General features: G+C 42.7%; 1 protein-coding gene across 1 annotated transcript in view; it reads left to right on the top strand.

Annotated features, from left to right (window-relative positions):
- Window positions 1-10,890, top strand: part of LOC144496025 (gamma-aminobutyric acid receptor subunit alpha-2-like) — a 274,394-nt gene extending 263,504 nt beyond the window's left edge. The window contains exons 9-10 of the mRNA XM_078216981.1: window positions 5,908-6,110; window positions 10,412-10,890. Of these exons, the coding sequence (XP_078073107.1) occupies window positions 5,908-6,110; window positions 10,412-10,723 (515 nt within the window). The 3' untranslated portion in view covers window positions 10,724-10,890. The remainder of the gene's footprint in view (window positions 1-5,907; window positions 6,111-10,411) is intronic.
- Window positions 10,891-13,488: the final 2,598 nt, after the last annotated feature.

The raw sequence follows: 13,488 nt of genomic DNA, 5'->3' as shown, positions 1-13,488 counted from the left end.
AACACTTCCTCCTTTGATATATTGACGTTCTCAAGAGCATTCACACATCTATCCCTGACCTCAACATCCATCATGCCCTTCTCCTTGGTGAATACCGATACAAAGTACTCATTAAGGATTTCACCCAATTCCTGTGGTTCCAGGAAGGACTCTGCCCCCACCGCTCTCTATGGCAAGGAGTTCCAAAGACTCTCAACCTCTGAGAGAAGAAATTCCTCCTCATCATTGCCCCTTTATTCTGAGACTATACCTTCTGGTCCTAGACTCTCCCATGAGGGGAAACATTTTCTCAGCATTTACCTTATCAAGCCCCTGAAGAATCCTAAATGTTTCAATGAGATCACCTGTCATTCTTCTAAATTCCATACCAGGGATCATCCTAGTGAACCTTCTCTGAACTGACTCTGATGAATAATATCTTTCCTTAAATAAGGGGACCAAAAGTGACAATTACTGGGCCCTGACAATATTCCAACAATATTGCTGAAGACTGGTGCTCCAGAACTTGTTGGGTGCCCAGCCAAGCTGTTCCAGGAAAGCTACAACACTGGCATCCACCTGACAATGTGGAAAATTGCCCAGGTATATCCTGTACACCAGAAATAGGACAAATCCAACCCGGCCAATTACTGCCCCATCAGTCTACTCTTGATCATCAATAAAGTGATGGAAGGGGTTATCAATTGGAATTTAAATTTGGTTTTTGGAGCAAGGAATACACTTGGGTCTACCTGGTCTACTCTGAGCGTTGGCTTTGTAACTTTAAGAATGGAGTAAAAATTAAAAGAAACAGAGCTATCAAGTGGCATTTAGCAATAATCTGCTCACGGGTGGTCAATTTGGGTTTTGCCAGGGTCACTCAGCATTAGAACACTGCAGCACAGTACAGGCCCTTCGGCCCTCAATGTTGCGCCGACCTGTGAAACCAATCTAAAGCCCATCTAGCCTATACTATTCCAATATCATCCATATGTTTATCCAATGGCCATTTAAATGCCCTTAACTCATCTCCTGACTTCATTACAGCTTTGGTTCAAACATGGACAAAAGAACTGAACTCTAGAGATGAGGTGAAAGTGAGTACCCTTGACATCAAGGCAGCATTTGACCAAATGTGGCATCAAGGAGCCCTAGCAAAACTGGAGTCAATGGGAATCGGGGAAAACTCTCCACTGGTTGGATACCTGGCATGAAGGAAAGTGGTTGTGATAATTGGAGGTCAATCATCTCAGCTGCAGGATATCACTGCAGGAGTTCCTCAGGGTAGTGTCCTAGGCCCCAACCATCTTCATTTGTTTCATCCATGACCTTTCTTCCATCTTCAGGTCAGGAGTAGTGATGTCCACTGATGACTGCACAATATTCAGTATCATTCACAACTCCTCAGATACTGAAGCAGTCCATGTTCAAGTGCAGCAAGACCTGGACAATATCCTGGCTTGGGCTGACAAGTGGCAAGTAACATTCACACGACACAAGTGCAAGGCAATGACCATCTCCAACAACAGAGGATCTAACCATCACCCCTTGACATTTAATGGCATTACCATTGCTGATTCCCCCACAGTCAACATCCTGTGGGTTACTATCGACCAGAAACTGTACAGGACTAGTCACATAAATGCTTTGGCTACCAGAGCAGGTCAAAGGCTAGGAATTCTGTGGTGAGTAATTCACTTCTTGACTCCCCAACGCCGCTTCACAATCTGTAAGGCACAAGTCAGGAGTGTAATGGAATACTCTCTACTTGCCTGGATGATTGCAGCTCCAACAATACTTAAGAAGCTTGACACCATCCAGGACAAAGCAGCCCACTTGATTCCTACTCCTTCTACTAATATTCACTCCCTCCTCCACTGCCAAACAGTTGTTGCTGTGTATACCATGTACAAATTGCACTGCAGGAACTCATCAAGGTTCCTTAGGCAGCACTTTCCAAACCCACAACCACTACCATCTAGAAGGACAATAGCAACAGATACATGGGACCACTATCTAGATGTTCCCCTCCAAACCACTCACCATCCTGACTTGGAACTATGTTACCATTCCTTCACTGTCACTGGGTCAAAATCCTAGAACTCCCTAACAGCACTATGGGTGTACCTACACTTCAGGGATTGTAGCAGTTCAAGAAGGCAGCTCACCACCACGTTCTGAATGGCAATTAGGGATGGGTAACAAATGCTGCCCTTGCCATTGATGCTCACATCCCATGAATATCATTTTAAGAAACACTCTGCCACTGGACAGAAATTAGCTGGCAGGCTGCCTTCTGCAATTAGACATTTTCTGGTACATTGAACAGTTCTCTTCTTTAGGCTCGGTCCTTGAGGCCCTCAGCTTTTTTCTGTTGCAGGGCAAGAATATAACATTGCCTTCCAATGACAGGTTCCCTGAGCCATCTTATCTACTTGCCCTTGCTCCTGGGCTCTTCCACTTGATGATTCTCCTAGACTTCACTAGCCTTTAAATTACTCAGCCTCTCAACCGCTACTTGTTGAGTATGGTTGCGTGGCATTGCATTTTCTGGAGGGCTGTTTCCTCCTACTCACATGCGCTGCACCTTATAAGAGTTTCAAGGGTAAGCACAGTCAGATAAGTCACTGCTGAAAGCAACCACACTGCGTGAGGTTGTGATTTCAGTGAGAAGGCAAAGAGGGTGAATGTCCAACAACAGCCTCTCCAGAATCCACACACACCCCAAAATCTATGACTATCTCTTCTGGAAGGGGAGGGCGTGTTTTGAGGCTCGGTCTCCTCCTATGGCTGCCTGTTCCCACATATTCGGTGCCAGATTCTTCTGCAAAAAAGATGGATTTGCGCTAAAGTTACCCAGATGAGATATTTTAAGGATGTCGGAAACAAATAGTGTTGCTTGTGTGCTAATGATAAAGAGTGTGAGGAGGTCATAGTGAGAAAACAAGCAAGTGCAATGTGTTGCATTAGGAGCAGAAGAAGCAGAAAAGTGTGTCGGAGGAAGTGAGCGGGAGGGTGGGGCGGGGTGGAGTGTTGTGACTGCTGAGGCGGTAAGTAACCAGGACTATACAGAATAATAAGAGAAAATTAAGAATCTCACTTAAGTAGTCCCTATCAAGTTATTAAGATTTATTCTGCATTGATGCAAGATACCTTGTTGCCATGGATGGAAATGTGAAATCCTCACTCTTGATGATCTCCAAATTTCCATATCCTACATATTTGAATTTTGGAAGTGTTGCAGTATTTCAATTCAGATGAATAGTCCTATGATCGCATTGCTCATGGAGAGACTGGGACCTGGGATGTGCTTTCGAATGTTTATTACATATCGCTGTAAACTAACTGAATCAGTATTACACTTATTCCTGACCTCCGGTATTGTTCCTCCTAATTCAGATCTGCTCTCATCACCCTTCTCAACCTAACTATGACCTTTGATGCAGTTGACCACACTATCCTCCTCTAGCGCTACTCCACTGTCATCTAGTGCAACAGGGCCTTGTGGGGCACCTGTGTTGAGGATGATCGTGGAGGAGATGTCGTTGCCTATTCTTACTGATTGCGGTCTGTGGGTTACAAAGTTCAGGATCCAGTCATATAGGGAGGAGCCGAGCCCCAGGCCATGGAGTTTGGAGATGAGTTTCATAGGAATAATGGTGTTTAAGGCTGAGCTGTAGTCAATAAGTAGGAGTCTGACGCAGGTGTCTTTGGTATCTATGTGTTCCAGGGTTGAGTGTAGGGCCAGGGGGATGGCGTCTGCTGTGGACGTGTTGCAGTGGTAGGTGAATTATAGTGGATCCAGGCAATCTGGGAAGCCGGAATTGATTCGTGCCAGGACTATCCTTTCGAGGCACTTCATAATGATGGATGTCAGAGCCACCGGACAATGGTCATTAAGGCACGCTGCTTGGCTTTTCTTTGGTATTGGGATGCTAGTCGTCTTCTTGAAGCAGATAGGGACCTCAGACTGGTGTAAAGAGAGATTAAAGATATCAGCGAATACCCCCACCAGCTGTTCTTCACAGGACTTGAGTGCTCATCTGGGCCAGTCGCTTTCCGTGGATTGACTTTTGAGAAGGTTGATCTGACGTCTGCAATGGTGACCTCGGATACGGGTTTGGCCGAGGCTTCCGGGGTGGAAGGCGTGTTCTTGCTGGCCTCTTGCTCAAAAAGGGCATAGAATGCATTGAGCTCATCAGGGAGGGGTGCATTGGTGCTGGCGATTTTTCATGCCTTCATCCTGTAGTCTGTTATGTCTTGTAGACCTTGCCATAGTCAGCGGGAGTCTGTGTGGCTAGCCTGGGACTTTAGCTTGGTCTTGTACTGTCTTAGGGCAGCCAGTACAAAAATTCTCATTCAAGCTGTGGATTTGTTGCCCCAAGAAATTGCCTAATACATTTCCATTTAAATCGATGGCTTTTCCATAATGGCCGGCCGATGCTTCGCCAATTACTTTCCCTGAATCATAAGCTCAGCAATATGGACGTTCACTGATTCAGTGTTCAGTTCCACTCACAAATCTTCAAATAATTAAACAGCCTGCCTGGAGTAATTCAGCCAAATGCCAGTTTCTCAACACCAACACCCTTTATTGTGCTCCCGCAGCTTACAGTCAAGTAGTCTTCAGCTCGGGACCTGCATCTCCGGTCCAGATAAAAGTTACAGGCTTAAAAAAAAACCCCGCTGGCTGCTTCCCATTGGGTGAACCTCCACTCACTCAATAAGGCAGCTCGTACTCCACGAAGCTCATGGGGAGATCTATTGATGATGGCCATTTCCATCTTGACGACTTATTGAAATTCCCATGGACCAAGGCAAATGCTCACAAACATATATTAAAGTAATCTCATTCATATTTATTCAGGATGGAAAAAGGTTAATCCAACAATTGGCTGGATAACAACCCTGATATTAATCTGCAGGTGGCTTCCAAGTCATAACATTGCCGTGCTCGCAAAAAGAGGTGGTACCCAAGGCCTTCCCAACCTGCAAAAATGGGAAATTAAAATGGCACAAGGTCAGGAAAGCACATTAAAATTAATTTTCCTGCAAAAAAACTCTGTCCAGCAATAAAAACACAAAATTCTACATTTTGTCAGCCGATTCTCCATGAAGAGACAGAAATTTGGCCCAGTGACTTGATTTCTCGATTGTACCCTCACAGTGCTACCTCGCCTCCTCTCCCTGACTTGGAAGCCACCTTCAGATTAATATCAGGATTGTTATCCAGCCAATCGTTGGATTAACCTTTTTCGATCCTGAATAAATATTAATGAGATTATTTTAATATATTTTTGTGAGCATTTGCCTTGATCCACGGAAATTTCAATAAGTCGTCAAGATGGAAATCAGAAACAAAGAACAGGAGATAAAAAATATACAAACATTTTCCCTCACAGATAGAAAAGGAGTTGTTTAATTTTTAATGGTAATGATGAAAGCATTAAGGTGCTTTGGGACTGATCAGGACACACATATGTAAATAAAGTTCTTTTGTAAGAGAAAAATAATCTTGTGCTAATACGTGATTGGTACCCCACTTGGACAGAAAAATGTATTTGGCATTGTAAAGGTCATAGCAATTCAAATTTATTTAAAAGGCAGGTTCAGCACCTCGGGCACCTGATGGATGCGACCTCCGGCTTCTTGTCAACAGTGCACTGGACTGGGAAAAAATGTCATCTGAAATGTGCATCACAATAAAGTGTGTTTGGTAACAAAATGCAGTAGAGAAGCACTTCTACAGTGTCACAAAGAAATAACCATGTTCATGTTTTCTTTTGCAGTAATTGGGTATTGTTCATGCTTCATCCAAAAAACACATATATTAGATGTTTTCAAGAGATATTATAGACTCTACAGACCTTGTTGCTTTTCGGCATAAAGTGATGGAGTTTTCTTTTCCTGATTTTTATCTTTTTCTAGGAGTTACAACAGTGCTTACAATGACGACTCTGAGTATCAGTGCCCGAAACTCTCTTCCTAAAGTTGCATATGCCACTGCCATGGACTGGTTTATTGCTGTCTGCTACGCTTTTGTCTTCTCTGCACTAATAGAATTTGCCACAGTAAATTATTTTACAAAACGAGGCTGGGCTTGGGATGGCAAAAGTGTTGTGAATGATAAGGTAAGGGGTTCCTTCAGCTGCTCGAATCCAACCTTAATGTGTAAACCCTGATGACATAATATGCTCATCCTCCATGGTGCAACATACAGAGTTGTTCAGAGGAATATAGGTTAGGAAGATGCCTGTTTCAGTGTTCTCAGTTTCCTCAGCCAGTGTGGAACACAACTGTAATAAGTAGCATACACATACCAGTGCTAGGGAGGAAAAACATAGCCTGATTTCCATTCCGGATCACTTTCCATTGGAATTGCATTGGGAAGTGAATAATTGAGGTCATCAGTTCAGATTCAGTAATGAGGCTCATACACTGACTATCATTTATTGTGTGGAGATGCCGGCGTTGGACTGGGGTAAACACAGTAAGAAGTTTAACAACACCAGGTTAAAGTCCAACAGGTTTATTTGGTAGCAAAAGCCACACAAGCTTTCGGAGCTCCAAGCCCCTTCTTCAGGTGAGTGGGAATTCTGTTCACAAACAGGGCATAAACAGGGCATCCCCCATGATGATGGCATTGCTGCAACTGCCTCAGTGCTCAGCGCCAACAACTGCCAGTTTCCAGATGCAATTTTACATCTCATCCTCTTCATCCTGGACCACAATGTCTTCACCTTCAACAACCAGTTCTTCATCCAGACACACGGAACAGCCATGGGGACCAGATTCGCACCTCAATATGCCAACATCTTCATGCACAGGTTCGAATAAGGCTTCTTCACCGCACGGGACCTTCAACCGATGCTATACACGAGATACATCGATGACATTTTCTTCCTTTGGACTCATGGTGAACAATCACTGAAACAACTCTATGATGACATCAACAAGTTCCATCCCACCACCAGACTCACCATAGACTACTCTCCGGAATCGGTTGCATTCTTGGACACACGCATCTCCATTAAGGACGGTCACCTCAGCACCTCACTGTACCGCAAGCCCACAGATAACCTCACGATGCTCCACTTCTCCAGCTTCCACCCTAAACACGTTAAAGAAGCCATCCCCTACGGACAAGCCCTCCGTATACACAGGATCTGCTCGGATGAGGAGGATCGCAACAGACACCTCCAGACGCTGAAAGATCCCCTCATAAGAAGAGGATATGGCGCTTGACTCATTGATCAACAGTTCCAACGCGCCAAAGCGAAAAACCGCACCGACCTCCTCAGAAGACAAACACGGGACACAGTGGACAGAGTACCCTTCGTCGTCCAGTACTTCCCCGGAGCGGAGAAGCTACGGCATCTCCTCCGGAGCCTTCAACATGTCATTGCTGAAGATGAACATCTCGCCAAGGCCATCCCCACACCCCCACTTCTTGCCTTCAAACAACCGCACAACCTCAAACAGGCCATTGTCCGCGGCAAACTACCCAGCCTTCAGGAGAACAGTGACCACGACACCACACAACCCTGCCACAGCAACCTCTGCAAGACGTGCCGGATCATCGACACAGATGCCATCATCTCACGTGAGAACACCATCCACCAGGTACACAGTACATACTCTTACAACTCGGCCAACGTTGTCTACCTGATACGCTGCAGGAAAGGATGTCCCGAGCATGGTACATTGGGGAAACTATGCAGACGCTGCGACAATGGATGAATGAACACCGCTCGACAATCACCAGGCAAGACTGTTCTCTTCCTGTTGGGGAGCACTTCAGCGGTCACGGGCATTCGGCCTCTGAAATTCCGGTAAGCGTTCTCCAAGGCGGCGTTCGCGACACATGATGGCGCAGAGTCGCTGAGCAGAAACTGATAGCCAAGTTCCGCACACACGAGGACGGCCTCAATCGGGATATTGGGTTCATGTCACACTATTTGTAACCCCCACAGTTTGCCTGGACCTGCAGAGTTTCACTGGCTGTCTTGTCTGGAGACAATACACATATTTTTAGCCTGTCTTGATGCTCTCTCCACTCACATTGTTTGTTTCTTAAAGACTTGATTAGCTGTAAGTATTCACATTCCAACCATTATTCATGTAAATTGAGTCTGTGTCTTTATATGCCCTGTTTGTGAACAGAATTCCCACTCACCTGAAGAAGGGGCTTGGAGCTCCGAAAGCTTGTGTGGCTTTTGCTACCAAATAAACCTGTTGGACTTTAACCTGGTGTTATTAAACTTCTTACTGTATCATTTATTGTCCAGATTCACATGCAAGAACATTAACTGACTAAAGTGTCAGAGAACTGCTGGTGCCCAAGGATCTGCACCCCTACAATGACAAGTACAAGTACAATGACATTCCAGTTTTAGGAGTAAATTGAGCCTGGGCAAGTCAAAAGTGGACTATCAGAAACTTTAGGCAGATGTAGGTCTCGGGCAGTAAATGCACAGTAGCAAATCGGTCACTAGTTTTACACCCGGTCCTTCCTTTCCATTAAGAAAGTTGAGTGGATTGTAAAACAGGCTGCTGATTTGTTATTTCTTGTTTTGTCTACTGTCCATTACCAATTTCAACTTCCTTATTTTTAATCTATTTTAAACAACAATAGATGGATAAAAATACTGGGAATTATCATTAAAAACTAGTAAATTCATGGCGTGATGAGGCCAAATGCCTCTATCAGTTGCTCCACTCAATTAAAAACTCCTGTAGGACTGCAGGGTTTTTACTCTTATCATGCAGAAGGCATTAATCAGGCACACAAAGTATTGGATATTTGGAGGAGGTACAGCTGAATGTCAGTTACACTGAGATTTTGCCTCCACCTTCTGCTCAAAACTGTATCCTCCCACCTTCAAAAGAATGAAATGAACCCTCAGTAAATGTTTGGTACGACAGACAGCGGGGACGATTCTCCAGCCCCTCTCATGCAGGCATAACTCCTGTTATTGCCAGCTATGCTCGTGAGAGGGGCTATAACATGATTTGCAATGGGTAGAACTCATTTTGTGATTCTCCCCACCCCTGGTCGGTGAAGTAATTTGCTTCACGCCCTTGCTGGGTGAGAACCAGATTAGCATATTTAAATAAAAATTTAAATACGCTGGATCTGTTTTAAGTTGGATTCACCCAGCTCCTAGAATCCACCCATCCACTGGTGCAACGTGAATCTGGGGGAATCACCATTGCTCTCCACAAACGGAGGCCAGATGAGATGACCATGTCGGGGGGGCTTGGAGGCCATTGGAGCCAATGGGTGGCCAGGGACATAGCTAGGCACTGACCCCTCGCACCCTGGCAGTGATTTTATCTGATATCTTATGTACTTTCAATGATAATTTCTTGAAACATAGTAGAGGTGAAATGGAAATGCTTAAATAACTATTGAGATCATATTTATAGAAAAGATAGTGATTTATATGTCTATCTTGCACAATGTAACAATTATTTTCACATTGATTTCTCAGCTACCTCTTAATTTAATTTCTTTAAATTATTAACTCAAGGGTGAAATTTTCCAGGCCTCTTACAGGTACGTGGGGAAGGGCTGGCAATTGGCAGGAAACTCGTTTGTGGCAGCTCACCATCATGGTCCTGCCCTTTTGTGAGTTTCTGAGGGACCAGGTTTCCTGAAAGCACCCACTTGCCTTAGGTGGGCATATAAACAAAACTTTTAAGACCTCAATTAAAGGTCACTTTTGTAGAGGGACACAAGTTTTACAGGGGTGGGGTTGTGAAATGAGAGGGCAATCTTTGGCTGATGCACATTGCCAGTATCAACGATCCCAAAGGCTGAAAATGATACCTCCATTCCCCCTCCACATTGATGACCCTGATAGTTCAGGGCCTTCTTTTTAAACATGCTGTCTGCATCCATTCATGAGCACACCCATCATGCAGCACTCTCTAGGTTTCCCCCTGCCTGAGCAGTGTTTTCTTCTCCTAGTGAGGTGAATAAATCTCTGGATGAAAATGCATTTTTATATTGTTAGTATTTTTATTTAACTCAAAGTTTGTTTTTCTGTCAGTAAAGTAGCCGGAAATCCCATCATTTCCTTTACTTTATCAAGCTTATTTTATCAAACAAGGTAATTGGCAAAAGAATCATAGACAACATGAGGAATATGTTTTTAATGCAGCAAGTTGTTATAATCTGCAATCGGAAAGGATGGTGAAGCAGATTTTTAAAAAAAACCTTGAAAAGAAAATTGGATAAATACTTGGAGGGGGACAGTTTGCAGCTCTGAAGAAAAAAGCAGGGGAATGGGGCTAATTGGATAATCATTCCAAAGAGCCAGCATAGGTGCAACATATTGAATGGCAGCCTTTTGTGCAGTGTCATTCACTAATTCTGCAATAAAAATAATGAATAAATCAATGAATAGCTTTCATTTACATCCCACAGAAGAAAGAGAAGGCTTCTATCATGAAGAAAAATAACGCTTATGCAGTTGCAGTTGCCAATTATGCACCCAATATCACCAAGGACTCAGCACTACCAACAATTGCAAAGAGTGCAACTGCAGAACCAAAAGAAGCCAAACCAGAGACCAAGCCACAGGAGGCCAAGAAAACATTTAACAGCGTAAGCAAAATCGACAGAATGTCCAGGATAATGTTCCCTGTTTTATTTGGAACTTTCAATTTAGTGTACTGGGCTACATATTTAAACAGAGAACTTGTTGTTAAAGGGATGAGCAATGATGCCTCAAAATAATCATTGATGCATTTTAAGGCATGTGGAATTTCTAAAGGGTGATGATGCCAAATACAACCTGTAATTGCTAATCTATGTACTTTGGTATGTTTATAGAAATAAGCCTTTATTTTGTCATGATTCACACACAGAAGAATTGCAAAGTCCACACCATCCGCAAGTTGATTTATAAAATGATTCATGCTACGGAATCAATGAAAGAACAGTTGGAACAAGATATTGGACACTAGAAGGATTAGTATCGACAAGAGACACTGAGTGGAGTGGTGGTGTTGGGTGGGTAATTTTCAATTTGGCCACCTCTGGGATTAACTTGGCGAAGCAGAGCGCTCATCTATCGTAGAATTTGCTAGACTTCAGTTCCATGGAAAAGAATGGAATACAAATCAATTAGGATTGGCAATTGTTGTGCAATCACTCTGCCAGGTTACCACCCAGCTGGCTAAATTGAAATTTATTTCACAGTGTGATGATGAAAACTTGGGTTCATACATTCAAATGGTTTGTGCCAAGCAACTGTTTACAAGGTTTTGCATTGCCGATACTTTAATATCAAAAGAGTTCATATGTTAGCACTTATTGGTTGAATTAAACAATTAGGTTACAATCCTGTCATTTTTTTATTGTAAGACCACATGTTATATGAAAGTGTTGATGGTTAACAGTAGTACTTAGTGATTTTTAATTTCCTGAGTCTAGTACACAATTTACATCGGTTCCAGTGCAAAACTTTTACTTGTAAAAAAAAATTGTTTCTTATATACTTGCGAGAGATAGTTAATGTTTAAATAAACACAAGAACTAGGTTTCTCAAAAAAAATCTCATAACACAACTTTAATGTTAACTTTATTGTATTTCTTCCACATTTGTTTTGTGCTGCCATTTTGGTTTTAATGTTAAATATGACGCATGTGATTTGGAGATTTGCATGGTGATACTGGTGCTGAGGTCACAGAGCACATTGTGTGACTTATCCAACAATGGCATCATACAATGCACAGAAAATCTGCCTCAGTAACCACATTAACATCTCTGAAATCCATTTTATCTTCTGAACCAACTTTAACAATGCAGAACCTTGAGGGATACAATAAAGAAAAATGAACTCAAAGCTGTGTTTGATAGATTTTCTTCTGTAAAGTCAATATTTTGACAGCTTTGTAGAAAAGCAAATCCATAAAAATAACGAGATTGCAATTTAATGAATGAAGTCATTTTCTTCTAGAGATATTTGAGATGCGCTCGGGTGACTGCAACTTTTAAAAGATAATAACCTTCTTAATTGGAAATGTGAATATTTTAATGTGTTTTTCTGTAACTGACCAAATGGATTAATGCCAAGAACAGCAAGTAGCTCTTGGCTTCCACAGGATTTCTTCTTGAAGATGTGTTTATTTAAGATGATAAAGGGCCGATCTTAACTCGAGCTTAAAATCTTGCATGAGTGGGCAGAAGCAGGTTTCAAACCATCTGCACCATTACTCCCCCCACCCCACCACCCCCTTCCTCCCAAAGAAGTCTGGGAGATATTAACTTCCTAATCTCATTTGCATTTCATGATTGACTTCCATCTTAATGCAGTGATTCAGGCAAACAGAAGTCAAAACAGCTGGAGGGTAAGACTCTGCCAAGGACCTAGGCAGTCCTTTCCCAGCAAAGTAGGTTACAAAATGGACAATTGGGCAGGGCAGGAGAAGCCCAAATTATCATTATCAGAGCTTCTTGGCCCACAAGGAATCTTTAAAAATCAACGACGTAATTTCTGACCTAGTTCTCCTATGAGCAGAATACTCACTGCTGCCAGAGTTAGCTGACAAGTTGGATAATGTACAGACCTTAGTTTTTCATGGTATAAACTATATGTGCATCCCAGTGATGTAATTGTAATGGACCAATCCCACACTTGTAAAGGACCAAGAGGTCTTCTGATGCCTGAATTCAGGCACGTAAATATTGTGAGATGTGGGAACACATCAGGACTGTTTCACGAGACCCACCCCACCACCTCTTCAGAGACAGGCAGGTTAAAATTTAATTTCTTCTCCCTTCGTTTGGTTAAAGTGGGAAATTTCATCAAATGCAATGAATTCAGGCTGGTGCCCAAAAGGCCCCATATTCAACATCGAGTCTCATTTGAAAGTAAGTGCCAAACTCCTGCTTGCCATTTGAGGAGGGGGATCAATTAGCAAATTTCCTGAGGCTTTTTTATTGAGCAACCAAGGCATTCTGTTTAAGAATCATTGGTTAAGCTGCTCACTGCCTGATTCAACTGGGTGGAGCATTAGCAACAGAAGAACACTTTTTTATACAAGAATTTTGCACTTGGGGCCTGACAACAGGATGACGATATGAGTTTATAAGTATTTATCTTTCAGACAGGCAGCCAGAAAGACTGAAAATCACCCAGGCCAGTATTTAATCGGGTACACATTTGGTGCAGGACTGGCACAGCAAATCGCAAAGTGAGATTCGGAGATTTAACACCCATTTTACACCAGTGTGGTATTGAGTTGAATTCTCCTATTATCAAAGCAACACTGTGGTGAAAGAGCACATAAAATGTAGAGGAGCTGGTTGGTTTGATTGACCTTATCATATTCCTGTGTTCTTATGCTATGATGTTGTTATATTAAGTGATGCAAATTAAAATTTTGGACAGAAATCAATAGAAGAAAGAGAAAATGATGTTTTTTTCTAATATTCATTCAATTAAGCTGCATGCAGTTACTGATAAAATGATCTTTAATTAAGCTCAGAAGCAACA

This window comes from Mustelus asterias, chromosome 1 (assembly GCF_964213995.1).
Source record: "Mustelus asterias chromosome 1, sMusAst1.hap1.1, whole genome shotgun sequence".
In the NCBI taxonomy this organism is placed as follows: Eukaryota; Metazoa; Chordata; class Chondrichthyes; order Carcharhiniformes; family Triakidae; genus Mustelus; species Mustelus asterias.
Note: the sequence above shows the minus strand (reverse complement) of the source record. Positions and strands in the feature narration are given on the sequence as shown.